Genomic DNA, 26,569 nt, shown 5'->3' with positions numbered 1-26,569 from the left:
TCCAAAATTTTAAACAAATCAAATCCCGTCCTGCCGTTCTGCCCGCCTCCTGCACGTACATTTCCCCGGCGTTCACTCCCTGTCCCCTGCCTCTGCTTCCCCTTACTCTATTTACTGCCCCTACTGATGAGGTGCTTTGCTCAGGACTGTAGTCCGGATCAGATTCTAAAAAGCTCTCACCACGTGGGCTCTGACAAGCAAAATACTTAATGACATTTAGTAAGTCCTACAGAAAATGTATATGTATTTTAGCGTCTGTCTGAACGCTGTAGGGATGACGAGCCGATTCGTGAACACGTTGATCTTTAATAACCGGTCACTGTCGGCCGTGACCATGCCAACCAACAAAGCAACAATCAAAGTTTGAATGAATGAAAAACTTCTCCTCTTGTCTCTCCTCTCTCTTACTCACACACTCTACACCTCTCCTGATGCCTTCACTGACTGTCAACACTAGGAATTAAGAACATCTACACTGAACAAGTTTAACAAACAGGAGAGTTGTTACAGTATTATATGTGTTCTAACTTTTCTCCTGATCTCGTCTCACCAGTACAACTGGATAATGCTAGCATGACAGTTGTGAGTACTAACAGCAGCCATGTTTGTTTGTGTTTTTAACATTCACTATGATAATGTTTTGGTGAGGACCGGTTTTGAATCAGTCACCATCATATGGTCGTGCATCAGCGGAGCTCGTGCATGTGAGCGGGGGCATTGTTTTGGAGGAGCTCCGAGGGGAAGGAGGGAGGGGTTAGACCTATGGGTTAGACGGAGTCCTTAGGAAATGCTACATTCAAATTCATGCTAGTTTTCCAAGACTACTAACCTTAGCTTTAAGTGGTGTTGATGATGGATTGAGCGAAAGAGCAGCTTTATATGGCTTGCTAAACTGGGGTGGAGAGGAATTCCTCATCTGATGAATGTTAATCATACCCTAGGGTCATATTCATGTAAAGAGACTCTTGTTGAGTTTAGTGCACTTCCTCAGGAAATTGGGATTCCTCTCAAGAACTGCTTAAGATGCCCACTGTCTGACATTTAAGTGTTTTAAAGTCCCCAGTGACAGTAGTTTTAGTCCCTTCAGGCTGGCGAATATCTCAGTTAACATTTACTCAGCAAGATCATGATGTAGCAGCTAAATTGTTAGTGATGAGACCTGAGGAGGGATTGAGACTACATGAATATCAGGATGTATTATTACTATAAAAAAAAAAGACAGGAAACCAGCTAAAGGAAATTTCAAGTTCCTTTTTTTATCACAGAAAACACTTCCCCAACTGAGATTATTTGGCAACATTTCAGCACAGAAGCACTAAAGTAGCCATGAAATTCCTCTCTGATGGATGCCCTTGGTGTGGCTGTTGAATTCCCAGACCTCATTAGTGGAACTGCACAAGTCCCAGAAACTCAAGAAAACAGCAATCTGAAGAGAACTACTCAAAATGTTGTCCTCAGTCCTCCCCACAGACTGAGACTCCCAGAAGAAAATAAGTCCTTTAATTGAACAAGAAACTCCTGATGGAAATTGATGTGAAATCATCAAGAGGTGATGTAGCCTATTCACTAAATCTCAAGGGAAAGTCTGTCTCAGTTTGTGTCATTCTGTGTTTCCATGTGTTTGACAAGGTTTGATGTTATCTGGAGCTGTTGATACAGCTATTCAGTCAGGCGGATTTCAGAAGTATATTTATTTTTGGCTCGCTTCACATATCTTCCCTGCCCCAGTGGTGCCATCACCAGCCCACTTTGATTGAAAAATTGCAAGTCATGGCAAGACTGCTGTCTAGTAAGGACATTTTTGGTGAACTGTTTGTAAAGTTGTGCACACCTAAAATAACATTTCTACACACCCAGCTCCAAAACGTCTTATAAATGTAGTATGAATTTTTAAAAGTCACTTTTTTTTTTATCATTTTTAGAGCAAATTTATGATTTTTTTTTCACATTTATTTTTGTTGTGACAAATATATTTAAGATACAATCACTGTTAAATCTGCTAAACACAAATGTTAAATGTTGCTCTGTGGTCCTAAATATTTAGCGAATATAAAAATTCACACTACCACCCAACAGAAGTACCAAATTAAACGCTTCATAAAGGATACAGATATCCTAACCATAGTCTGTCAGTACCATAGACTGGTTCTGTAATGACTCTGAACATTGTGGAAACTCTGAATGGGCTTCAAAAATGCCTTTCTCAATATTTCCTGCTACATACAGTAAGTGCATATTTTTGGGAGACTGCAGGCACTGGCAGTCCAACTAGCAACCCGTTGGAGTCAGTACTGACACTGGTTGGGATACACGTTTCAATTTATGAAGCTTTTATTTGTTTGGTTCTGCTAGGCAGCAGTGTGAATAAGCATACTAGCTTAATATTAAAGATTGCAGAGCAAATTTTGACATTTATACTTAACATTTTTATTTATTATTTATATTTATTTTTAGCATTTGGATTTAACATTTATATTTAACATTTGACAGTTATGTTTCAATATTATATTTATATTTAACATTTACATTTCTAATTAATACTTAGATTTGTATTCAAAATTTAGATTTAACATTTATGTTTCAATTTTATAATTATATTTAACATTTACATTTCTATTTAACATTATATTGAACACTTAGATTTGTATTTAAAATTTAGATTTAACATTTAACATTTATGTTTCTATTTTATATTTATATTTTACATTTACATTTATATTTAATACTTAGATTTGTATTTAAAAATTTAGATTTAACATTTATGTTTCAATTTTATAATTATATTTAACATTTACATTTCTATTTAACATTATATTGAACACTTAGATTTGTATTTAAAATTTAGATTTAACATTTAACATTTATGTTTCAGTTTTATATTTATGTTTTACATTTACATTTATATTTAATACTTAGATTTTTATTTCAAATTTAGATTTAACATCTATGTTTTCATTTTATAATTATATTTAACATTTACATTTATATTTAACATTATATTGAACACTTAGATTTGTATTTAAAATTTAGATTTAACATTTAAGTTTCAATTTTATATTTATGTTTTACATTTACATTTATATTTAATACTTAGATTTTTATTTAAAATTTAGATTTAACATCTATGTTTTAATTTTATAATTATATTTAACATTTACATTTCTATTTAACATTATATTGAACACTTAGATTTGTATTTAAAATTTAGATTTAACATTTAACATTTTTGTTTCAATTTTATATTTATATTTTACATTTACATTTATATTTAATACTTAGATTTTTATTTAAAATTTAGATTTAACATCTATGTTTTAATTTTATAATTATATTTAACATTTACATTTCTATTTAACATTATATTGAACACTTAGATTTGTATTTAAAATTTAGATTTAACATTTATGTTTCAATTTTATATTTATATTTTACATTTACATTTATATTTAATACTTAGATTGTTTATTTAAAATTTAGATTCAACATTTACCATGTATTTACATTCATTATTTGGATTGTGTCTTAAATATATTTGGTATGACAAAAATAAAGGTGAAAAAGATCACAAATATTGTTCTGAATTTTTACACATTTTGGACTGTACAAAAAAAACGGGCTAATTTAAGATAGAATTTGCTCTGCTCTATTTCTGGCACCAATTCAGTTGCCATGCAATCAGTGAGACTCCAGAAGTTACTGCCCTAAGATCGGCGATACTGAGCTTCAGACATGCTGTAAAGGGGAATCTGATAACTTTGGACTAAGCCAGGCTAGCCCTAGAGATTTTTTTAATAAATACACATTCAAGGTTCTGTATCAATAGTCTCCTGTTCACAGTATTAAAATGTGTATGATTCACGTTCATTTTTAAAATGTGGCTCCACATCCTTCAAACCATTCTTTACCACAGGCTCTTTGTGATCTTTAATCCCTATTGAAAGAAAAATGTTCAAGAACTCAAGCATAACAGTCAAGCACAATCACAAATCAAAAGCAGCTTTAACAACAATAAAACTGACTAGTAGTTCATGTATAATGTCTTTGCATTCTACAGAAATCCTGACCCGCTCTCTGATTGCTGCAGACAGTCTTTATTCCCAACGGCTGAGTATTTTCTCTCCTCCCTGTGACTCAGACAGTGTGTGATCAAAACACCCATGGTAATTATTTCTGCAAAGCATCTTTAGGATTAGGCAGCACATTGGGACAAATTTTAATTTCCCAACGCTTTTGATGGAAAGTTCTCTGAATGTTTGTAAACAAGTTTACTGATTGGAGGAAAATAACTTTAAATGAACGTTAGTACTTTGGCTTGTTAATTGACGTGAATATGTTTATTTGATGGTGTGTAAATCATGGATATTAGCTAGACTTAACTCACTGTCTCTGTTTTTTCCAAATGGTTGGCCTTGCTCGAGTAATGCAACAGTGTTCTGCTTGTATAGCAGAGAGCACCACAGCTTATTGACCTGTAATATGTTCCATATGCTTTAATTAGAGAGAGCAGATGGCAGTCACAGGTTTTTAAGTTGCTGATTCAACTGCTTTGATGTGAGAGGCTCCTGTGTATTTCCTCTCATTAGTGTGTCATATAAATTTATACTTCCTTCTAATGCAGCTCATCTCAAGGAAAGCCTGGTTTAATGATCTTTTCACAACTTTTGTAAATAAAAAATGTGAGTCAAAAAAGAAGGAATAAGAATAGTATCTCACAGTTCCTTAGCCAGGCTTTAAATGTACCAAAATATGCTCACTTTTGAATGGATTTATCGTCCCAAGAGGATGCAGCCCATTAACTTACCCCTTGATCCAGAAGCATGAGCAAGTGAATTACTGTTTATCATTTCTTCAAAGTATATCTAAAAATGTATCCACAAAGCAGTATAAGCAGGATGTCATTTCTGCCGAGTCACTGATCTCTTTTAGATCCACTCTTAAAACATACTTTTATTATCACGGAGCCTTTCCTGATTTTACCAGATTTTTTTAAATTTTAACATTTAAAAATATTTTTTAGAAGATTTTTTTTTTACTTTAGAGTTCTTTTAACGTAATTTTGTGCCTTTCTTCTTTTTTGTTTCATGGCTGCCTATGTAAAGCACTTTGTAACCTGCTTTCTGAAAAGTGCTCTGTAAATAAAATAATAATTATCATTATTATCTTATGTAGAAGATATATATGAACCCACAACTTAAAAATGCATCATTGGCACATTTATATCAGCTTTATAATATAATAATATATAATATTTTGTATAGCACCAAATCACAACAAATGTTATCTCAAGACACTTTTACAAACATAGGAGGTCTAGACCACTCTATGTCAAATTATGAACAGAGACCCAACTTCAAGACCGGGTAAGACTCAGTCTGACCCCACCTTAATCCATCAAGAGCATTGAACATCACAGTATTTAGCTAGTTACAGTGGCGAGAAAAAACTTGTGTGAAGTGTTGAAGTGTTATAGTAGTGGACTTTGTTAGTTTTACATTAAGGTATATGTATTATGAATCATACCTTCATAAGGCATTGTGTTCATTGCTTATAACACTTCATAAACATTGCTATACATTATCACTTATAAGGATTGTTATAAAGCCTTATTAATGTGTTTATAAGGCTTTATAAACTTGCTTATAATGCATTATAAGTGGTGGGTTCATAGGAAATGTTATTGAAATACCAAGTCATCAATCAGACTTTATTTATAAAGCCCTTTTCATACAATGACATTGTAACACAAAGTGCTGTACATAAAAAAACAAAAAACAGAATAAATTAAGAAAAAGATCCCAGCCCCAGATCCAACCCCAAACCCAGCCCACAGTCCTAAGGTTAAGAACACAATATATGCAAAAATAGGAATAAAAACAATAAAAATAAAATAAAAAAGTAAAAAAGAAGTTGCTGAACGAACTGAGGAAACGCTCTCATGATATCCTAATGAGGAAACACTGGAGGTAAATTAAGATGTTAAAACTCAACACAATAAATTAAAATCACCAACATAAAATTCATGTCTAAGATAATAAAACACTAAAATATTAAACAATTAAAAGAAAGTAGGATGCTATACTTAAAATAAATAAATACATACATAAATAAATACATAAATAAATAAAATAGATTAAAGTGACTAAAATTTGAAATAGATAATAAATTAATTAATTAACTAATTAAACTGTTGAGAATAAAAATAAAACTAATTTAAAAGCGAGACTAAAAAGGTAGGTCTTGAGTTTGCTTTTATAAATATTTATGCTCTCTGCACCCCTTAGATCTTCAGGTAGGGTGTTCCACAGACGTGGGCCGTGATAATAAAAAGCTGCCTCACCATAAGATGGATATCCATAGTTATATATATGCCAGCAGATGCAGGATCAGGTCCTTCAGTCAAGAAAATGAAAATGTTGTTCGATGGAGTTTAGCAGATTGTTTCCTGCTTTTTTTAATGCCAAGCATCACTGATGGGTTGATTGGTCTAATATGCAGTTTCCTTACTAAATGAGATGTGGTGTCCTGCTGCTGACATTTGTACCTCTGTTATAACAGTGACTGCTGCCTCAGCTGGTCATCAGACCTATGTGGATGAATCATCTGTTTACTTTTAGCCAAAGCAGATAAGAAGCGCTGCGCAAATGCATATTTCGACCTTTCCAAGTCACTCTGATTCTTCACTGCTGTTTTTTCTGTCACAGAGGATGGGCAAGACCGGTGGAAAGAAGCTGTTCTGCTGCTGATTGCTCCTCCGGCACGCTATGTACTCGCATTAAAACCTCATTACAAGAATATGTTCATGGCTCTGCATTTAAAATGGGTGGATTCTGTCATCAGTGGAGCAATATGGTATGTAAAGCCACCCACGCAAACACATCCAGTGCCAAAGTTTGTTTGTTCATTTCATGTTGCACACTGGGAGGATATAAATATATATCAAAGCCTCATGTATTAGAAAGTCTGCTTTCCTCTGGGTCCCAATAGAAGGATGTATGAGTTAACTGTTCGTTTATTTGGATAGGGAGATGATAAAGGTAAATAATTAGGTGTAGACTAAACAAAGTGATTTGAAATGTTATGGTTCTCAAGTAACATAGCCTAACAGTACAAACTGTGGTGTTATTTTTTAGAGTTTGTCTTGGAAGAAGCACCAGATAAATGATGGGAAATCTCCAGAAAAGAACAAGGTTTCCCTCATGGGAGCAGGAATGAGGGGAGCAAGTTTCTGTCTCCCACGAAAGGATGTATATCTTATAAGTTGTGGAAATTTGACACAAGAAATGCACCAGACAAAGACGCTAAAACAAAGAGAGTTCATCATGTGGGGAGCATTAATATGTTAAAGCTGGGGTTGGTAGTCTCGGAAAACTAGCATGAATTTGAATGTAGCATTTCCTCAGGACTCCGTCTAACCCCTCCCCTCGGAGCTCCTCCAAAACAACGCCCCCCCCCGCTCAAATGCACAAGTGCCGCTGACTTGCGACCATATGATCGTGACTGATACAAAACCGGTCCTCACCAAAACATTATCATAGGGAAAGTTAAAAACACAAACAAACATGGCTGCTTTTAGTACTCAGAACTGTCATGCTAACATTATCCAGTTGTACCGACACAATATCAGGAGAAAAGTTATAACACATATAATACTGTAACAGCTCTGCTGTTTGTTAAACGTGTTCAGTGTAGATGTTCTTAATTCCAACAGTGTTGACAGTCAGTGAATGCATCAGGAGAGGTGTAGAGTGTGCGAGCGGGAGAGAGGAGAGACAAGAGGAGAAGTTTTTCATTCATTCAAACATTGATTGTTGCTTTGTTGGTTGGCATGGTCACGGCCCACAGTGACCGGTTAGTAAAGCTCAACGTGTTCACGAATCGGCTCGTCATCCCTACAGCGTCCGGGCGGACGCTACAATACATGTACATTTTCTGTAGGACTTACTAAATGTCATTAAGTATTTTGCTTGTCAGAGTCCCCGTGGTGAGAGCTTTTTAGAATCTGATCCGGACTACAGTCCTGAGCAAAGTACCTCATCGGGTCAGAGGGGACAGGCCTGAGGTCGAGCGAGAGGGGCAGTAAATAGAGTCAGGGGAAGCAGAGGCAGGGGACGGGGAGTGAACGCCGGGGAAATGTACGGGCAGGAGGCGGGCAGAACGGCAGGACGCGATTTGATTGGTTTAAAATTATGGGACCCAAAAACGTTGATTGGTTGGTGTTTTCCCAGGTTTACTCCGGCTGTAGATAGCAGCATTTTTTCACTCTTTTTTAAGAACACATTATGTTTTGATTGCCACTGACATAAAGATCATTTTAACCAGTATGACAAAAAGTGTATCTAAATCTGACTACCAACCCCAGCTTTAACCCGGTGTTGCTTGATGGGTTATTAAAAAGTGAGGGTTCAACCTCTGGGGAGAATAAACAAGCACAATGAGTTTAAAGCCTTTTGTTTGGAAATAAAAAAGCTCCAAGCAACGACACGTTGACTAGGCCAGTTTTGCAGAACTGCCTCATTTTCTGCAGACCATTTTTCTTTTTCCAGGAATATTCTGAAGGACGCTTAAATAAGATAAAGAGACATAATACTTTGATACATTTATTAGGCTTTGTCACGAGAACAGAGCAGAATCTTTTAGAAATGAAATTACATTTTCATCACCTGTCTTAGAGAGTCCTTCCTTGACCTTGAATAATAATTCAGCCTGTACCCAAACAGGCATCTTTACAGGATCTACGCCTGTGCGCTGTATTAGTATGCATGCTATCAGTGAGCATGGTGTGTGCCTGTATATGATTGATCTTGTATGCAGATCCATATCTGATGAGGTGGAACACAATTCCCTGGGGGCTTTGAAGAGGTAACATTCAGCATGATAATATTTAAACGAGGTAGAAAAATACAAAAACAAATGGGAGTTTATCCACCTGGAGCCCGAGACAGACAACAGAAAAATGAGTCATGATGAGCTTTATTAAATCTGGACACACAGGATGGGGCCTGTGTTTTGCATGCATGCATGCCACCTATAGTGGAATCCCCCTGCTGACACTGAAAAATAAATCTTTTTTGTTCCGCTTTCAGGTGATTCTGTACTAGCAGAATCCTCAACAAATTCGTATTATAATCCCTATAACATCCCACTTATTCGCTCCACCTCTTACCTGTCTGTGTCCAAAGTCATTCAGGATGGTGGCCAGTTTCTTCGTGTTGGCGTACTGGCGCTGGGCGACAATGGCTGGGTTTGGATCCCTCCAGTCTACGGAGAGCCGATGGAGCCACATTTCATCCTGCTGCAAGTGAGGCTGTTTCAGACTGGGGTCAAAGCAGTGGACCTCACAACCTGCTCCTGCCAGAGAATGCTCCAGAGACCGGTCATCCACACCCAACCTGGAGCCCACAAAGCACAGACAATCAGGGTGAGTATGACAGAGACAAGGTAAGGTATTGAACTGATGTCATTTTTTGGTACAAGCCAAAATAAATTAACATCCATGCTATAGATTGTTGATTTTTGCATTACACATCTTTCTGTACAATTAATCTTATTTGCTCCTCTGAAGCACATTAATGCTTCGAGCTAAATGTTAACACTGGCATAGCAAAATGCTTACTATTGCAGTGCTAAGATACTAGTGTTTAAAAGGTGTAAACAAGTGGCAACCTCCGGTCTGAAATTATGAAGCCCATGCGGAAGTGTTATAAACTGAAGTTCATTGAGAATCCAATGAGGCTGGCTGCAGAAACACCGGAAACCACAGAGACGCCCATTGAAAAAAGATGCAGTGTTAATAAACATGTTTACAGACTTGGCTCTACTTAGCTAATTTCTCTATCGACACACACTGTACGGGAGTTGAATTTTTTTCTAACACGACAGTTCAGAAGATATTAAGATTACGAGTTTTTGCCCAAATAAGGACATGACTGACTTGACTCCCGGTCGGGAACACATAGCTGTTGGCTAGGAGGCTCAAACTCCGCCTCTTTACGTCACACTCTGCCTGGTTGAGTTCCGCATTTCCAATATGGCTGCCGCCGTCGATTGGCTTCAAAACAGCGCTCAGGAACAGATGGGTGATGTCACGAATACTACGTCCATTATTTATACAGTCTATGGGTGTGACATGTCTATTTAGCACTAAACACAATAAGAGATACAATATATAAAGTCTGATGCTATCATTAGTTTTTGTTCGTAGCCATTCAACTCGTCCATCCCCAGGAACCACCACCACCTCATTGATAACAATCACATCCCAAATTTATGAAATTTGACGTTTAGTAGTTGGCGTCAGTAGGTGTGACAGTGCATTACCACCACCTACTGGGCTAAATTCTGAATAAACTACACAACGCATGCAAGCGCAACACATATATCTTTTACAAATGGCAACTCATTTGAGAACCCAGTTGAGCACCGTGGATCTTGATGATAAAAATCCTGAGAGCCAAAAAATCTAGAGAATGTTGGCAATTTTTTCCGCAAGCTGTGGGGATTGCCATGAAAAGACACAGAAAAATTATAAGTGTATGTCTGTTTAGGCTTTGTAAGCTAAATTAATGTCAAAAGTATTTAAATTGTAGGATTAAAGCACTTGTTGAATCCTTCTTTCAAAGCAAAAGATCTATTTGTTTTTACTGTGGAGAGACTCCACTTGTTTTCACACAATGCTTTTATTTTGAAGTTGTGTTTAGAGCTGTTATTCAGTAAAACAAGTACATTGCACAGCGCTTTATTTATTTGAGCTTGCAATTAAGTTTTATTGGGAAAAAAATGTCATTAAATTTGTTTGGATGTAGGTAAGCTGTGTTAATGATTGACTTCCATCAGGTTACAGATAATATTTTGTCTTGTGCAATCTCCCTTTCCCTTTGCATCCATCTCTTTGCCCCTCTCTCTGCTTAGCTGGTGTATGTGTTAAGCACTCTTTCTTTTTAACATGATCATTTCCTGATAAGACCAACCAGACACATTTTATAATACCCAAAAGCATTCGCTGATACTAAAACTGAGTCATAAATCATTAGGATACATCATTTTACTGGTCAGATAACACCAGGAGAGATAAAATCCAGTACAATCCCTTCTCCCCCTTCCTCTCTCTCAAACTCCACCATTAAGGGTCATATAGAAACGCCTGGTAACCCAACAGAAGGGTGCCAAAAATGTAGGATGGTACAGATTGGTTATTTTGGTACCATTTCCAACTTTTAACAGAGTACATGCTAACAAATCCCTAATGTACCGTACTGAACTAAACCAGACTGCTTGCTTTAAACGCAGGTTAAGAGCTAAAGAGCGGGGTAGATGCACTTATGTATAGGTTGATAACTCTGACACTTGATGCCTTGCCAACTCAAATTATAGCAGTCCACTTTTTCAATGATGACTCTATCACTTCACAGGGAAAAGGGCAACTACAAACAGGCTCAAAGCATTATGAGGGTTACTTGCTTTATTCCTCTTAAAGCTGAGCCAAAACCTTCAAACTAAAACTGTACAAAAACCTTGAACTGCTCACTTATAAGCCCCCAAAAATCAATAGTATATAACAAAGAGAAGAACAGTGGAGTTCGCCACAAGGTACTTGTTATCTCTTTTGTTTCATATTACTCTTGCTCCCCTCTGTTCCCCTGTCATCTCCTGGGGTGTGCTTCAGTAGGAAATTTGTTGTGTAAATCTAAGTAGACAGACATATTTACTGTATTTCCATCTCCTTCATGTGTCTCTCTCTCTTTCTCACTCTCTGTATCACTTACATCCTCACTTCATCTCACTCCTATCTTTTCCTAATTCTGCAATTTCCTCCCTATTCTCCCCTTCTCAGTCGCTGTCTCCGCGTTCCCCCGTGTCTAGTTTGTGCTGCGGCTGTATTCTGTAATTGCGGCAGGGGGAGTGCATTTCACAGTACATGCATTTTACAGATGAGGCACCAGGGTCCCTGAGTGCATCTCCCTAGCAGGGAGATGAGAACAGAGTATATGCAGGGGGAGATTGAGATGCAACAAGACGTCTCATTCCAGGGCACTTTGTATTTTAAATTTTTCATTGAGAGTTTCCTGCTTTCATGTGCCTTCTCTTTGCCAGGAATCAGTGCAGTGACAGGGAGCGGTGCATCAGGACTTCTTGTAGGTGATAAAAAATGATCTCTTGTAGCTAAAATATCCTCTCTCTTGGGACTACAGAGTGCAGGAGGGATAAATCTCTATTGACTTTGTCATGGGAACCAGATGTGAGGATGTTTACGTGTGCATACGAAGGGTCAAAACACCTTGTAGCCTGTAAATCTGCCTGCTCTGGCACTAAACTATTATATCAACAGCCTGTCTGGATGTTGAGACTGAGCTGAGGCAAACAACCTCTGGGTGGGCTTTGAAATATCTGGTACTTTCTTTCCCTTATTTCTATTTAGACCATCTTCTTAAAAAATGTCTGTCTCTACATCTGTCCATCTCTCCACCTCTTCCTGTTCTGCACCTTTTCCTCCTCCCTCATCACACATTGCAGTTCATTAATATGCATCATCACCAAGCAGGTATTTTTAATTCCCTTGCTGTGCTTTAGCCTATATACGTGGCTGTTCTAAATTTAAACCACTTCCACATGGCCTGCAGTCTGCAAAGGAAAGTTTTTCTTGGAGTTTAAAAGTTCATGCTGGCTGAGTCGTAGTTTAGCAAGAGATGATTTAGAGGAAAAAGTTGGATGTTCCAAATTTGCCAGATTGGAGTCTAATGCCTGGGGCCAACAACAACAGAAGTTAGTTATGACTGCTATGTCATTTATAGCTCAGTGGAGCAAAAAACACAGACCCCACTTGTCCCTTTATATTGAACAGAAGAGCCACAGGTGTGATCTCAATTAGTAATTACACACAGAGGTCGTGTCCATTGAGCATTTTCTGTTTTACGTCTTTTTTTTAATAAAGATGTGTTTTTTGGGGCATTTTGCCTTTATTGGATAGGAAAGCTGGAGAGAGAAAGTAGAGGTGGGGAGTAGAGAGTGGGGAAAGACATGCAGCAAATAGTAAAGGTTGGGAGTCAGACATGAAACAGCTGCGACGAAGGCTATGGCCTTAGTATATTGGGCGCGCTAATATCGGGCGCCGTTTGTAAAGTTGTGCACACTGAAAATAACAGAAACATTTCTCCACATTTAGCTACAAAACACAATCATAACACTGTAGAGTGAATTTTTAAAAGTCACTTTTTTTTTCCACATTTAGAGGAATATTTGTGACCTTCCTCATATTTAATTTTGATGTGAAAATATATTAAGTTAAAATAATTGTTAAATCCAAATGCTAAATATAAATCTAAATGTGAAATATGAATCTAAATGTTAAATGTTGCTCCACAATCCTAAATATTTAGCTGATATGCGGCAGTGTAAATTTGAATGTCAGCTAAATATTTAGGATCGCAGAGCAACATTTAACATTTATATTTAACATTTATATTTATATTGAACATTTATATTTAATATTTATATTTAACATTTATATTTAATATTTAGATTTAACATTTATATTTATATTTAACATTTGGATTTAACAAAATTTTTCACAACAAAATTAAAAGTGAAGAAGATCACAAATATTCCTCTAAATGTGATAAAAAAAAAAGTGACTTTTAAAAATGCACCCTACATTGTTATGCCGTTTTGGAGCTAAATGTGGAGAAATGTTGCTGTTATTTTAAGTGTCCACAACTTTACAAACAGCGCCCCATACGCTAAGACCGCTAGGCCAACGGCGCCCTATTTTACAACATTTTTTTAACTATGTCGGACAAATTTTAAGGCTCTTTGTTGTTAACTTACTAAAAGCTAGCTGCTCTACCATTCCCCAGCATTCACCTCAGTGAATTACCAAACAGACAAACTTTAGATATTTTCTGTAGCTAGATAACCTAACTGACAGCAGGGGTAGATTATGTCTTTTATGATTGATGTGTATTTACTATTTGACAAAAAATTGGGTCCATGCAGTGTGTACATTACCCTTGAAAGACCTGCAGGAGGACGTCTTTAAGCCACAGTGTGGTCAGTGTAACACATACATATTTGATAACAAGAAAGTCATTTTAAATCATGTATGATGTTTGTTCTTTGGAGTGTTATAAAGAGTTGCAGAATAAAATCTAAAATTAAAGCTGGGGTTGGTAGTCAGATTTAGATACACTTTTTGTTATACTGGTTAAAATGATCTTTATGCCCTGATGGCAATCAAAACATAATGTGTTCTTAAAAAAGAGTGAAAAAATGCTGCTATCTACAGCCGGAGTAAACCTGGGAAAACACCAACCAATCACCGTTTTTGGGTCCCATAATTTTAAACCAATCAAATCCCGTACTGCCGTTCTGCCCGCCTCCTGCGCGTACATTTCATGTTTGTTTGTGTTTTTAACTTTCACTATGATGATGTTTTGGTGTTTTCTCACCGCTGAGTGAGACATGAGTTGACGTAGTGCAAAACACAAACAATGTGCTGAGGACCGGTTTTGAATCAGTCGCGATCATATGGTCGCGAAGCACTGGTGCTCGTGCATGTGAGCAGGGGCGTCATTTTGGAGGAGCTCCGAAACGCTATATTCAAATTCATGCTAGTTTTTCGTGACTACCAACCCTAGCTTTAAGGATATTTTTTGTGTTTGTGATATTTAAATGTTCTTAAGAGCATCTCAAATTTGTATTTGCATCTTCTCTGCTGTTCTAAACATAAACCTTAGTTGCTCATTTGTTCCATGTGCTAAATTAGGTGCTTATAGCCTCTCCTCTGGTCAAATAGCCACAATACTTATCTTCTCTTTTTTTTACTACTTTCTTTTTTTTTTTACTTTGAAAACACGTTAGCTGAAAGGATTTAAAGGGCAGCAACTTCAGTCATCAGGAGCAGACGCTACTCTTACCAGGAGCTTTACTATAACATTCTATAAACTTTATAAACTACAATAAACTTTCCCATGTTTATTTTAAATGCATCTCAAGTTATCTGGCCTCTTTGATTGAAAAGTGTGGGCTGTTTTTTTTTTTTTTTTATAATTTATGGATGATTCATCCACAGAATCAATCTTTAATAACAGTTAGCCTCTGCACTGTTGATGCTTAAGAGAAATAAAATCATGCATGCTCAAAAAGACAAACTCAGAGGTAGACAGCAGTAAAAGAGGAAGGACAGGGAGAAGAGTGAGAGAGGTAAACTTGAGTGCGAGAGGTGAAAGGTTTGGGTAATGGGTTTTTCATGTGGAAAAACATCCTAACCCCCCCCCCCCTACACACACACACCCACACACACACATGCATGCATACTCCCTCATCCACCAGTATGTTGAGAGACCAATCAGAGAACAGCTGCTCAGCCTGCCCAGGCACGGCCGTCTATGGCTCGTTAAACAGCATACAAATGAGACGCATCGCCGGTACACACATACACTAAACCGCAAAAAAAAGTGCATTCCATAGTATACACAAAGACTCATTTTTGCACTGAATGTAGTTGTGCACATGCATGCACAATTAACACTATCTGACATTTCTGTTAGAGTCAGTGTTATGTGCAGCGTTTGTGCTGAAACCTCCTGGGTGTAGGACACTGAGAAACCCAGGAATAGATGCATGAATTTGACCAAAAAGAGTGTGAATGTGTGTGTGTGTGTGTGGGTTTGAATCTGGGTCAGATAGGGGACACCAGGAGGAGAATTTCACTTAGCATTTCCAAAAAATTAGAACTTCAGAGAGCAGTTAGTTTTGCATAACTGCTACATAGAGCTCTGTACCTTCCTTTTGTTTCTAATTAACGTCTGTTTTTTTTATAGGATATCTCGTATTACATAGACTCACTGTTATTGCATTAGCCAGCTTAAATTGAATCTATTCCAGAAGTCTAAAGGGATCAGTCAGATAGATGAAAAATGATAATGCTGCTTTGTTTGTCTTAAAGAATCTGATCTGTGAGTCATGTTTTCCCCCTGCTGATATTCAGGTCAAATGTGAAATGTTTGCATAAATCAGTTCAAAGTAAGCATTGTGATGTTTCTTTTATTGTCAGTTCACGACCGTGTAACTCTTCTGCATGGGTGACTTCCCATCACTCAGCCTCGGGATATCAGATATGCTTTCCTCTTGTCTCTCCCGTTGACCCTTGACCCCTTCACCATGCAGAGGCAGGATGCCAGAAACAGCAGAAACCCTTCTCTTCCCTCCCGCCTCAGTATCTGTGCCTCGATGCCAGGACACCTGCGCTGTCTCTCAACAGTCAGATTAATAAGCTCCCTTCTTTCCTGCAGAGAAATCCCCTCAGACCTCAGCACAGCAAAGGCCCAGCGGGAGCAGAAACCGGGCCAAGCTGATCCAGGACACAAAGCCAACTGGGAATGATTGACTCTCCAATCTTAAGAAGGTTAAACACCTCGGTGAACCGGCTGACTTTATTCCAGATTACTTGCCACTCAAGGTGAGGAAGCAGAAGTAGAGTAGATGGGACTTCTAAGGTGGATGTTGGAGGTAAAGTTAAATCAGTGAAGGGACTATTTTTTCTTCTTGTGACAGTGTTACTCAAAAAATTAAAAAGTATCATCCTGAGAAATCCCAGAATGAAGAAAGAAAACTCGACAGCTACATGTCACCAAAACATTTTGTTACAGAACGACATCTCCTGAATTAATTTAGGCTCTCTGGGATTCTAGTCATCAGACATAAAAACACAAAGCTGACAGGGAATGTAGAAATAAAAAAACTGTTTTTCATTTTAATAAAAAATAAAATAGTCTTTGTTCCTTGACAAAATAGTGAGAAAAAACTGAATTCCTCGTCTCAGAAAGAGTCTAAAATGTCATTTGTGAACAACAGAAGCAATTATAACTCCATGTACCACAGCCTGTCACAGCAGCTGATGCTCTAAAAGCCATCTGTAGAAAACTCTCTGACTATCTGAAAATGATTGTGGTGAACAATGCCGTTCCTCGACAGCTGCTGGACACGACAGCTTGTCTCAAATCTAGTGTACAGACTGTAAATTCTAAAACTGGATTAGTGAGTGTATGTGAGTACATACCCAAAGGAGTAAACCCTGCAGTGTTTGCTGTGTATCCTGTGGGTCAGGCTGTATTTGGGGTCCAGACATGCGGCCCAGGGTCCTTTGGTACCGTCCTGAGTCGCTTCACCTCTGACTGGTGATGCACATGACACCTAGACACAAAAAACATTAGCATACTTTATCAACCAGCTTTTTTATGTATTACCTGACTGTGTTAAATACTTGATTCTGATTGATCCAAACCCCTTGATGATGGTGATTTGCTCTCAACCACAAAAGCAATGGTAGTATAATGGCGTTTTTCGACCGCAGGAACTTTACCCCGGAACTAAGGACTTTGCCCCTGAACTACGTGCATTTCTACAAGATAGGATAAGATCTCTTCTATAAAATAGCATCAAATCACAGTCTGTCCCACTGTCCCTCATTCCCACCTCCAAAAGTGTCCTGTCCTTCAGTTTCCTGTTGCCCCGCCCCCTAACTCCCATGTCTCTAGTGCACTAACCACTTTCACCACACATTGACAGTACTTTTTTTTCCTTTATTGAAATTCTTCGTTCTTGTTTTACCATCTGCACTTGGGTCCTCCTTTCCTACATATGACGAACACTGATTTTTTTTTTTAAACTTTCCTCACATAAAAGACCTGTTCTGAAAAGTCAAGACAGCATCTTGTATCACAGCAACAGGACAGAGCAAAGCAACACATCAAACATAAATATCACTTAATCAATGAAGTATCTTTAAACCATGTAAACACTCACTCACAGCACACAGTGAAGTGTCCAGGCAGCATGAGCTGACCTGATACGACGTATGATGCATCTAAACATCTCGAAAACAAATGCTATAAATCAATGGAAGCTGTGGCTGGAAATTAACCTGGGCTGCTGTGTGTTTGGGCTTTGGTGTTGCACTTTGATTCATCATGATGTGCAGCTGCGGCTAATGCAACAGCATCAAGGCCAAGTCTCTCAACAGGAGAGCAAGAGAAGAGAGGAAAGAAGGAGGGGATGGACATTTTATATATGCTGAAAAATCCCCACAGTCTGGATGTTGTTTTCAATATAGAAGCCAAACTTTGTGTGCTCATATGTAGTATTTAACCACTAAGAGGGAACATTGTTAACATAATGTGTTTAATATAATATATAAGATAAATATAACCCCAACTTCAATGCTAATTCAATAACCAAATATCATTTTTGCTTCATAGAGTTTAGGAAAGTTTCTGCATGTTTATGTAAAGCATCTATGTGCCTTAACTGTTCATACACATTGGTTAACTGCATACATGTCAGCGTCTTGAATTTTGTTGTTGTACATCTGCTGCTCAAATATTTACCACCATATTTCTATAAGCTCCGTCTGCTGCTGCAGAGATAGTTCAAAACAAGGAGCAATTTTGGGCCTCACATGATGGTATGAAAGTATATATCTGTGACTAAAAACAATAAAATAAAATAAATAAATACAAATAAAAAAGAAGTTGCTGAACGAACTGAGGAAACGCTCCCATGATATCTTAATGAGGAAACACTGGAGGTAAAATAAGATGTTAAAACTCAACACAGGAAATTAAAATCACCAAAATAAAATACATTTCTAAGATTTATAAAACACTAAAATATTGAACCATTAAAAGAAAATAAGATGCTATACTTACAAAATAAGTGACAAAAATTTGAACTAGATGATGAATAAATAAATAAAACTGTTATAAGAATAAAACTCAGTTAAAGGCAAGACTAAAAAGGTAGGTCTTGAGTTTTCTCTTAAAACTTTCTCTTTAGTTGTGAGTTATATTCTATAAGTCTTCAGAGGAACCTCTTGGGCATGTTTTTTTTTACAGATGCAGGTTATAAATTTAGTCCAAACGTCAGCAATGTTTTCCAACTCCTCCTAGTTCTGTTCTAGACTATTTTATATATACAATCCAATATAACAAACACCAAAGTTTCTTCAAGGCGATTTACAAACTCTTCAGTACACAACACCCTTCGACAAATTCAATCTTTTGAAGGTCTTCCAGGTTCACCCCATGGTCTTCTGTCTGTCAGATTTCCTTGGAAAACTGTCAAAGGAAAGCACCTAGGAGGTGTCCTTCAAAGATGCCCAGTTTTTGGCAAAACTTTGAACATTTCGGAGCTCCTCACTATGGTATTGGTTATGGCCAATCAATCCAACAGCCATGACAAAGCACCACTTGGATTCACATCAAGCAGGCCATTCCTACCAATCACCCTCCCCAAGCAAAACTGCCAGATCCACTATAGAGTCTGCAGGCGGTATCCTCTCAGTGATCGATACTCTGAACTGCTGGTTGGCAATAAGCTCCAACAGCAGTCAGAATATTCGCCTCAGTGTTGTTGCAGAGGGGCATCATTGTTTTCGGAGTACTCCCATCACCAGATTCAGCTCAAGACCATCCCAAAGAATACATGATGACTTTGACATGAGTCAAGAGTTTGGTACAGCACCTGACTCCAAGGCTTACCCCTTGCAGGTAATTGGCCCACTGGGTGCCTTCATGACATTCTTTGGGGCTTTGCCAATCCTAAGCTTCGTGGGTCAAGGTCTTGATGGTGAGCCCCCCTCCCCCATAAGGGAACTTTGCCTCCCGTACCTACGCAGAGGCCTACACACGTAGCTGCACCTCCTCTAAAATGTAACTTTGCGTAGAATCGATGCAGACCGCAAGCCCTGTGATTGGTCAACTCGGCTGCATTGTATTTCCTGCATTTTCAGCACTTCCAAGATCCCCGTTCACCAGCCGTGTATTTCATCTCCTCCTCTCCATTCTTCATGTAATCATGTCTGTATGATAAACAGCAACATGTATCAGCTGTAGATTAACATAACACGCTCTGAATCACTGTGGAAAAGTAAACAGAGATCGTAGCGGGGCCGGAAGGAGGCGACTGGCTATCGGAGAGACCACACTGCCCTCAAGTGTTTTGGAGGAGAATTGCTGCACGACACGAACACATCGACGCACAAGTATGTGGGGCTCATGTCCGTGTCAGCCACTGTTGCGTAGGGGCGACGCAGAAGTATAACCAGTCTTACGTCTGTGCTGACAAGCGACTTCTCTGAATCACTACTGGTCTGCATAAAACCATTGATGGCATAACAGTTCCCTGAAAGTGAAGTCAAAACATTGGAACAGATCGGGTGCAGTATAGGCCATAAAGCCAGCATCCTTACTATGAACAGATGAGACAAAGGCCAGAATATAAAATTATAATGCAAGTCATTTTTGTTTGTTTTTATCATGCTTGTTTACAAGTGTTCACTTTCATAAGAAGTTTAATTCTAATTAATAATTTGATGCCATGTCTTTTTCAAACTGGCACAAGAAGCTGTGCTGTGGACTATGCCTGAGGGGTCTTGACTGGAAGGGGCTGGGCATCTCAAAAGTGTTTCATTTATGTCTCCTAGACGACAATGAGATCTGTTTGAAAGCAAAATGAGACTATAGCTTATGTCTCCTGTTTCTCATTCTTGCCCCCAGAAAAAAGTTGCAAAAAGTCTCAGCTTCGTCTGCCTTTCAGTTCAAAAGTAGATCTCCTTAAACGAATGAGAACAATTTGAAACTTGAATGAGGCTGAAGTGAGAATCTCAATTTTGTCTCTGGAGACTTAGAAGAGAAAGCCATGAGCAGTAAAATTTTCCTCTGGGCACTAGCGCATCACGTCGGCTCCAATTGTGGAGGTTGTTTGGGCTTCTCTTACGGCTGGAGGTGGAGCTGAGTCATCTGTCGTATACACTCGATAGTCCATCCCATTTCCGTGGGATCAATTTGACTTCAGACACCCAACCAGGAAGTTATTGCTCCTGACAGCACAGCCCTCAGGGTCACTGCGATGCACCAACCCCTCCACCACAATGAGTTGGCGATTCTTGGAGCAGCTTTCGAATAAACCTTGCCTTCTGATCAGGGTGTTAATTGATAGGTCAGGCAGCACCAGGCGACCACCTGAGTCAAGTGCAGTGGCAGCATAAAAGCCACTAAATGAGGCTTTTTTTTCAAGATCACATGAGTTATTTTGGACATGTGAGTGAGGCATATTGGGCTCAAATGGATGAAGAATATGATCCATTGTGCTGTTCATTATAAATGGTGTAAATCTGAAAGCATTCTTCAGCCCGCAGTAAGAATGTATGCAATTAAATGCAAAATCTCTCTCTTATCGAGCCGCTCCACATCTGCAGACTTATCATTGGCATTGAACTGCTGACTGAAGGACCCTTTCACTGGAAAAATCGCCCTGAAAGAATGCTTTTATCACGCACTCACGATGAATGAACAATAACTACTTAATGCTCTGAAGCTAATCAGGAGAAATGATCCCCTAGTGAATTTTTATGGGCTTTCATTTTTAAAGAAACGCTATGTGTGTGTGTGCACCCGTGCAAGCATGCATGCAAGATACACTGACTGCTATTGATTGGACAGTTGTGTCGCGGGCCATCTCTCTGAGTAACAGCTCCACCAGGCACTGTGTCAGTCAGCATTACAGCTGAAGACGCTGCTGCGCACCCTCCAACTCCCTCCACCCTCTGCTGTCACTGTGTATGACGGACAGTTCCCTTCGACATCCCTCCACAAACACATACACACACTTATACAATCCCTTTTTCTCTCTGTTCTTGTCCTTGTCTCTTCCTTTCACACACACACAGGCGGCTGTACACGCACATACAAACACACACTAACACACATCCCGTGGCTAATTCATTATGAGCTGACTGTCTGCTTTGTGAAAGATACAGAACGAGTGCTTAGTCATTTAGAGTGTGGTACTCTGTGTTCTCACTATAATGTGTGAGGGGGGAAGATAAGTTGCTGATTTACACAAGCCAATTCATTATAATAAAAACTCTGCCACATTTACATCCCCAAAAAGTCCCTCTGTGTTTTGGGCAGAGAATTGAATCTGCTTCTTTACACATCCTTCAAAATAAAGGGACAAGGGATCTTTTTTTCCGGCTTTCAAAATCCCCTATTTTCTCAAATTTTGATTCTGAACATCATAAATCGATTTGTAGTAATTTGATTCAGACATAAACCAACAAACAAACCAGAACATCTCATTGATTAAATATGAATAGAAGGGCTGGGAGTTCAATCTGTATGGTAATCAATGGAGTAATGAATTATGCGTGTGCTGCCGAGCAAGACAAGTGCTCTCTGGCAGAGATGAATGTGAAAGAGAGGCAATGTAGCTCCGTCATGCACTGATGGAGACGAGCTAGTCCGATACACACAACAAAGACCTTTCAAAATAAGGCAACTGGCTTTAAAGCACAGACTTAATGCTACACTTGTGCAGCTAGTCACTGTGTTGTGTTAATCTTTAGCAACAGCAATAGAGACCTGCATAAGATATGCTCCCAACATCAAGACAGGATAAGATCTAGTCCCATCTTACAGACAGGACTCTGGTCTCAACTTAATCCACCATGAGTAGTGCACTTTGAAACTTTTAGCAAGTACAGCGGCAAGAACAACTTCCTTTAACAGGCAGAAATCTTGAACAGAGCCAGACTGATGTTAGACACACATCTGCTGAGACCGTGGTGAGGTTGGAAAGAGGGATAGAGTGACATGAAGAGACAGATGATAGTGGTGGGACGGATGGTAGACCTTTCTGGAGTCCCTGAGCTCCTTTGTCTCGTAGGTCCCTCTGATCTGCCGTAGGCATCCTCCTGCTGTGGATGTTCCGGACTCCAGCTGATAGCGGCAACAGCTTCTACTACTCGTCTCATCAGTCTCACTGCTCCCTCTGTCTCTTATTCTCCTCTATCCCTCTTTCCAGACCTAACTTGGTTGAGGCATGATGGCTGTCTAGCATGAGTCTGGTTCTGCCTGAGGTTTCTGCCTGTTAAAGGAAGTTTTTCCTCGCTACTGTAACTAGCTAAATATTGCGAGGGGCAATGCTCATGGTGGATTAAGGTGGGGTAAGATTGAGTCTTATCCTGTCTTGAAGATGGGTCTCTGTTCATAATTTGACATAGAGTGGTCTAGACCTCCTATGTTTGTAAAAGCGTCTTGAAATAATGTTTTTTGTGATTTGGTGCTATACAAATAAAGATTGATTGAGTGTTTGATAGTAGTTGTAGCAGCTGGAGTCTAGCACGTCCACAGCAGTAGGGCGTCTACGGCAGCGACTCTGAGGAACCTACGAGACAAGGGAGCTCAGAGACTCCAGACAGGTTTAAAGTTAGTAACTTTAACTGGACAGGAAGTTAAAATAAGTGACAGGCAGACAGAGAGAGAGAGAGAGAGGGGAGAGATAGGATCCCAGTGTGTCAGTTCCCCCGCCAGTATAAGCCTATAAGCGTTTTTAGACCGAAGGAACTTTACCCAGGAACTAGGGACTTTACCCCTGAACTACATGCGTTTCGACCGGAGGAACCAGGGTCTAAATTTAGTTCAGGGGGAGATAATCTCCCCTGCTGCTTGGGGGTTAGTACTTTTCAAAGGTCCTGGGACTTTCAGTTGAACGTAACGGTGTTTGTGGAGTTAACACAGTTGTTGAAACACAGAGGGAGTTCCTGGGAATGCATACTAGTGTAGTTTTTAGTAAGATTTCAAAATATTATTTAGTATAATATTTTTTTTCCATACGTCACTGGCCTGATTTGCACAATCTACCAGGGACTTCAGCCCACGGTTGAAACACAGACAACAATGGAGACAAAGGAACCTTTTAGTTCCGGGGAAAGTAGTGCTGGGGGCTAAAAGACCCTGGAACTCTTGGTCTAAATGTAGTCAATGGGAAAGAGCTGAGCTGTGAAGTACTTTGATTAAAGCATGGCCTCTGTTAGTATTACACCACGTTAAGTATTATTGACTTGAAGCAAAAATCAGGGTGATTATTTCGAACACTGGATTTGTTCCCATAGAAACACATGTAATAAAGAGAAATCAATCCAGCCTCATACAACAGAAAATCAGTTTAAAAGAAGTCATTCAGAAAAGCTCACTTGTGGTGTTGTGATATAGTTGAGGAATCTTTTAGCTTCATCCTCCAGAGAATGACTCTCGCTGGCCCACGGCTCCAAATCTATATGCCACCGAGGAGCCTGGAATGAAACACACACACACACACACACACACACACACACACACACACACACACACACACACACAAATTATTGTTAATGATGAGAAGAACATGAACATTGACAATTAACTAACATCAAAGTAGGCCACTCAGAAGAAGCACAAGGACGTCAACAAATGGAGCTCTATTCTTGCAGGTTTCATAACCCACTTGTGTGCAGCTACTGATGGAACGAACTAGGTCACCATGTACTCAGGGTTTTTTCTCTCACCTGTGTGTTAGAGACATCATGCTTAAGTTCAAATCCAGTCTTATTTTGGTAAAATGGGGGACACTTTTCATTTTTAAGGTATTCTACAGTGCCAGGTACAGATAATTCAATCCACTGTAAAGAGTCCAGCTGTGTGTTAGTGTGGAAAAATAAGAGCTCAGACTTCCCCATCAGCCGGCTGTAACAGCTCAGTGCTGCTATGTGAACACATTCCTGAAACCTTGCAGAGCACTGCTTTACAGCTGCTTCATTTCTACAGGAATGTGTCTGTTTATGATTAGAAGAGAGACAGAGGGATGGAGAGGGAATAGGACAAAGGGGCAAGAGAAAGAGAGAGAGCTGTAATGATGCATTTTCTGGATGTACAATCACTTCTTGTGCCAAATGTCACGGCCAAGAGTTCATTAAAGTCGTACTGATTCCATGAAATGGCTTTCCTCTTCATGAGTTGCTTTATAGGCACTGCACTTTATTCTCGGAAACAGATCATTTTTAGCTCAGCTCACAAGATCATGTTAGGGTTTGTCTAATGCTCAGGGCACAGCTTGTGAACAGGGCACATATTTGTTTAGGAAAATAACTTTGTCTTGGAATTCATTCCCATGTTTTCATGCTTTTTCCCCCTGTCACGCCCTGCTTAGAGTTATGCACTGCAGTTTAGTTATGCCAATGTAGACACAACATAATTTGAGTCAGACACAACAGTGGCTCTGTGTGCTTTTCCATAAAACTTGAGGTTTTGCTCTTGATGATGGAGATTGGGTGTACCTTGACTAGTTGATATTTCTTTAGCGTCATAGTCTGATTTGGACTTGCATTGCGGCAGCTCCATTCGCAACATGAAAATTAAATACAACGTTGATTTGACATAAAATTTCAAACACCAAACAATATATTCAGCTCTTTGGCTACATCAATCATATCTTTAATATTATAATATCGAACCATTCGCTCATAAACAGACTTGTACACAAACTCATTCTTACACACGGTACATTTGAACTTACTGGAATGCATGGCACTTTTTCAGAGTGGAAAAACAGACAGCAACCTAAATGTACAGTATCTCACAAAAATGAGTACACCCCTCACATTTCTGCACATATTTAATTATATCTTTTCATGGGGCAACTCTGACGAAATGACACTTTGATACAATGTAAAGTAGTCAGTGTACAGCTTGTATAACAGTGTAAATTTACTGTCCCCTCAAAATAACTCAACATACAGCCATTAATGTCTTAACCACCGGCAACAAAAGTGAGTACACCCCTAAGTGAAAATGTCCATATTGGGCCCAAAGTGTCAAAATATTGTGGGGCCACTATTATTTTCCAGGGCTGCCTTAACTCTCTTGGGCATTGAGTTCACCAGAGCTTCACAGGTTGCCACTGGAATCCTCTTCCACTCCTCCATGACAACATCAAGGAGGTGGTGGATATTAAAGACCTTGCACTCCTCAACCTTCTGTTTGAGGATGCCCCACAGATGCTCAATAGGGTTTAGGTCTGGAGACATGCTTAGCCATTCCATCACCTTTACCCTCAGCTTCTTTAGAAAGGCAGTGGCCATCATGGAGGTGTGTTTGGGGTCATTATCAGGTTGGAATACTGCCCTGCAGCCTACTTTCCGAAGAGGGGGGGGTCATGCTCTGCTTCAGTATGACACTACATATTGGCATTCATGGTTCCCTTAATGAACTGTAGCTCCCCAGTGCCAGCAGCACCCATGCAGCCCCAGACCATGACACTCCCACCACCATGCTTGACTGTAGGCAAGAGGCACTTGTCTTTGTACTCCTCACCTGGTTGCCACCACACACACTTGACATCATCTGAACCAAATAAGTTTTTCCTGGTCTCATCAGACCACAAGACATGGTTCCAGTAATCCATGTCCTTAGTTCTGCTGTCTTTAGCAAATTGTTTGCAGACTTTCTTGTGCATCATCTTTAGAAGAAATGTGAGGGTTGTACTCATTTTTGTGAGGTATATACTTGTGCTGCAGTTAGTTTTAACCCAGTCAACTGATAGGACAAGTGACATTTCAAGAGTGCTGATATAGAGTATAACACCACTGGGGCTTAAAACGGTGTGTATCACTCTGTAAAGGTGACCTACATTCTATTGATTAATGTTGCATCTCAGTGTGCTTTTTAGATTGGGCAAACAGCTGTCAGAAGACTCTTAT

At 39.1% G+C, this 26,569-nt stretch overlaps 1 protein-coding gene across 1 annotated transcript in view; it reads right to left on the bottom strand.

Annotated features, from left to right (window-relative positions):
• The window catches only part of mettl24 (methyltransferase like 24), a 55,397-nt gene that overhangs the window by 1,543 nt on the left and 27,285 nt on the right, over positions 1 to 26,569 (bottom strand). The window contains exons 2-4 of the mRNA XM_034699006.1: positions 24,029 to 24,127; positions 17,054 to 17,187; positions 9,164 to 9,389 (exon numbers count right to left, since the gene is read on the bottom strand). Of these exons, the coding sequence (XP_034554897.1) occupies positions 9,164 to 9,389; positions 17,054 to 17,187; positions 24,029 to 24,127 (459 nt within the window). The remainder of the gene's footprint in view (positions 1 to 9,163; positions 9,390 to 17,053; positions 17,188 to 24,028; positions 24,128 to 26,569) is intronic.

Source organism: Notolabrus celidotus, chromosome 13 (genome assembly GCF_009762535.1).
Source record: "Notolabrus celidotus isolate fNotCel1 chromosome 13, fNotCel1.pri, whole genome shotgun sequence".
Taxonomy (NCBI): Eukaryota; Metazoa; Chordata; class Actinopteri; order Labriformes; family Labridae; genus Notolabrus; species Notolabrus celidotus.
Note: the sequence above shows the minus strand (reverse complement) of the source record. Positions and strands in the feature narration are given on the sequence as shown.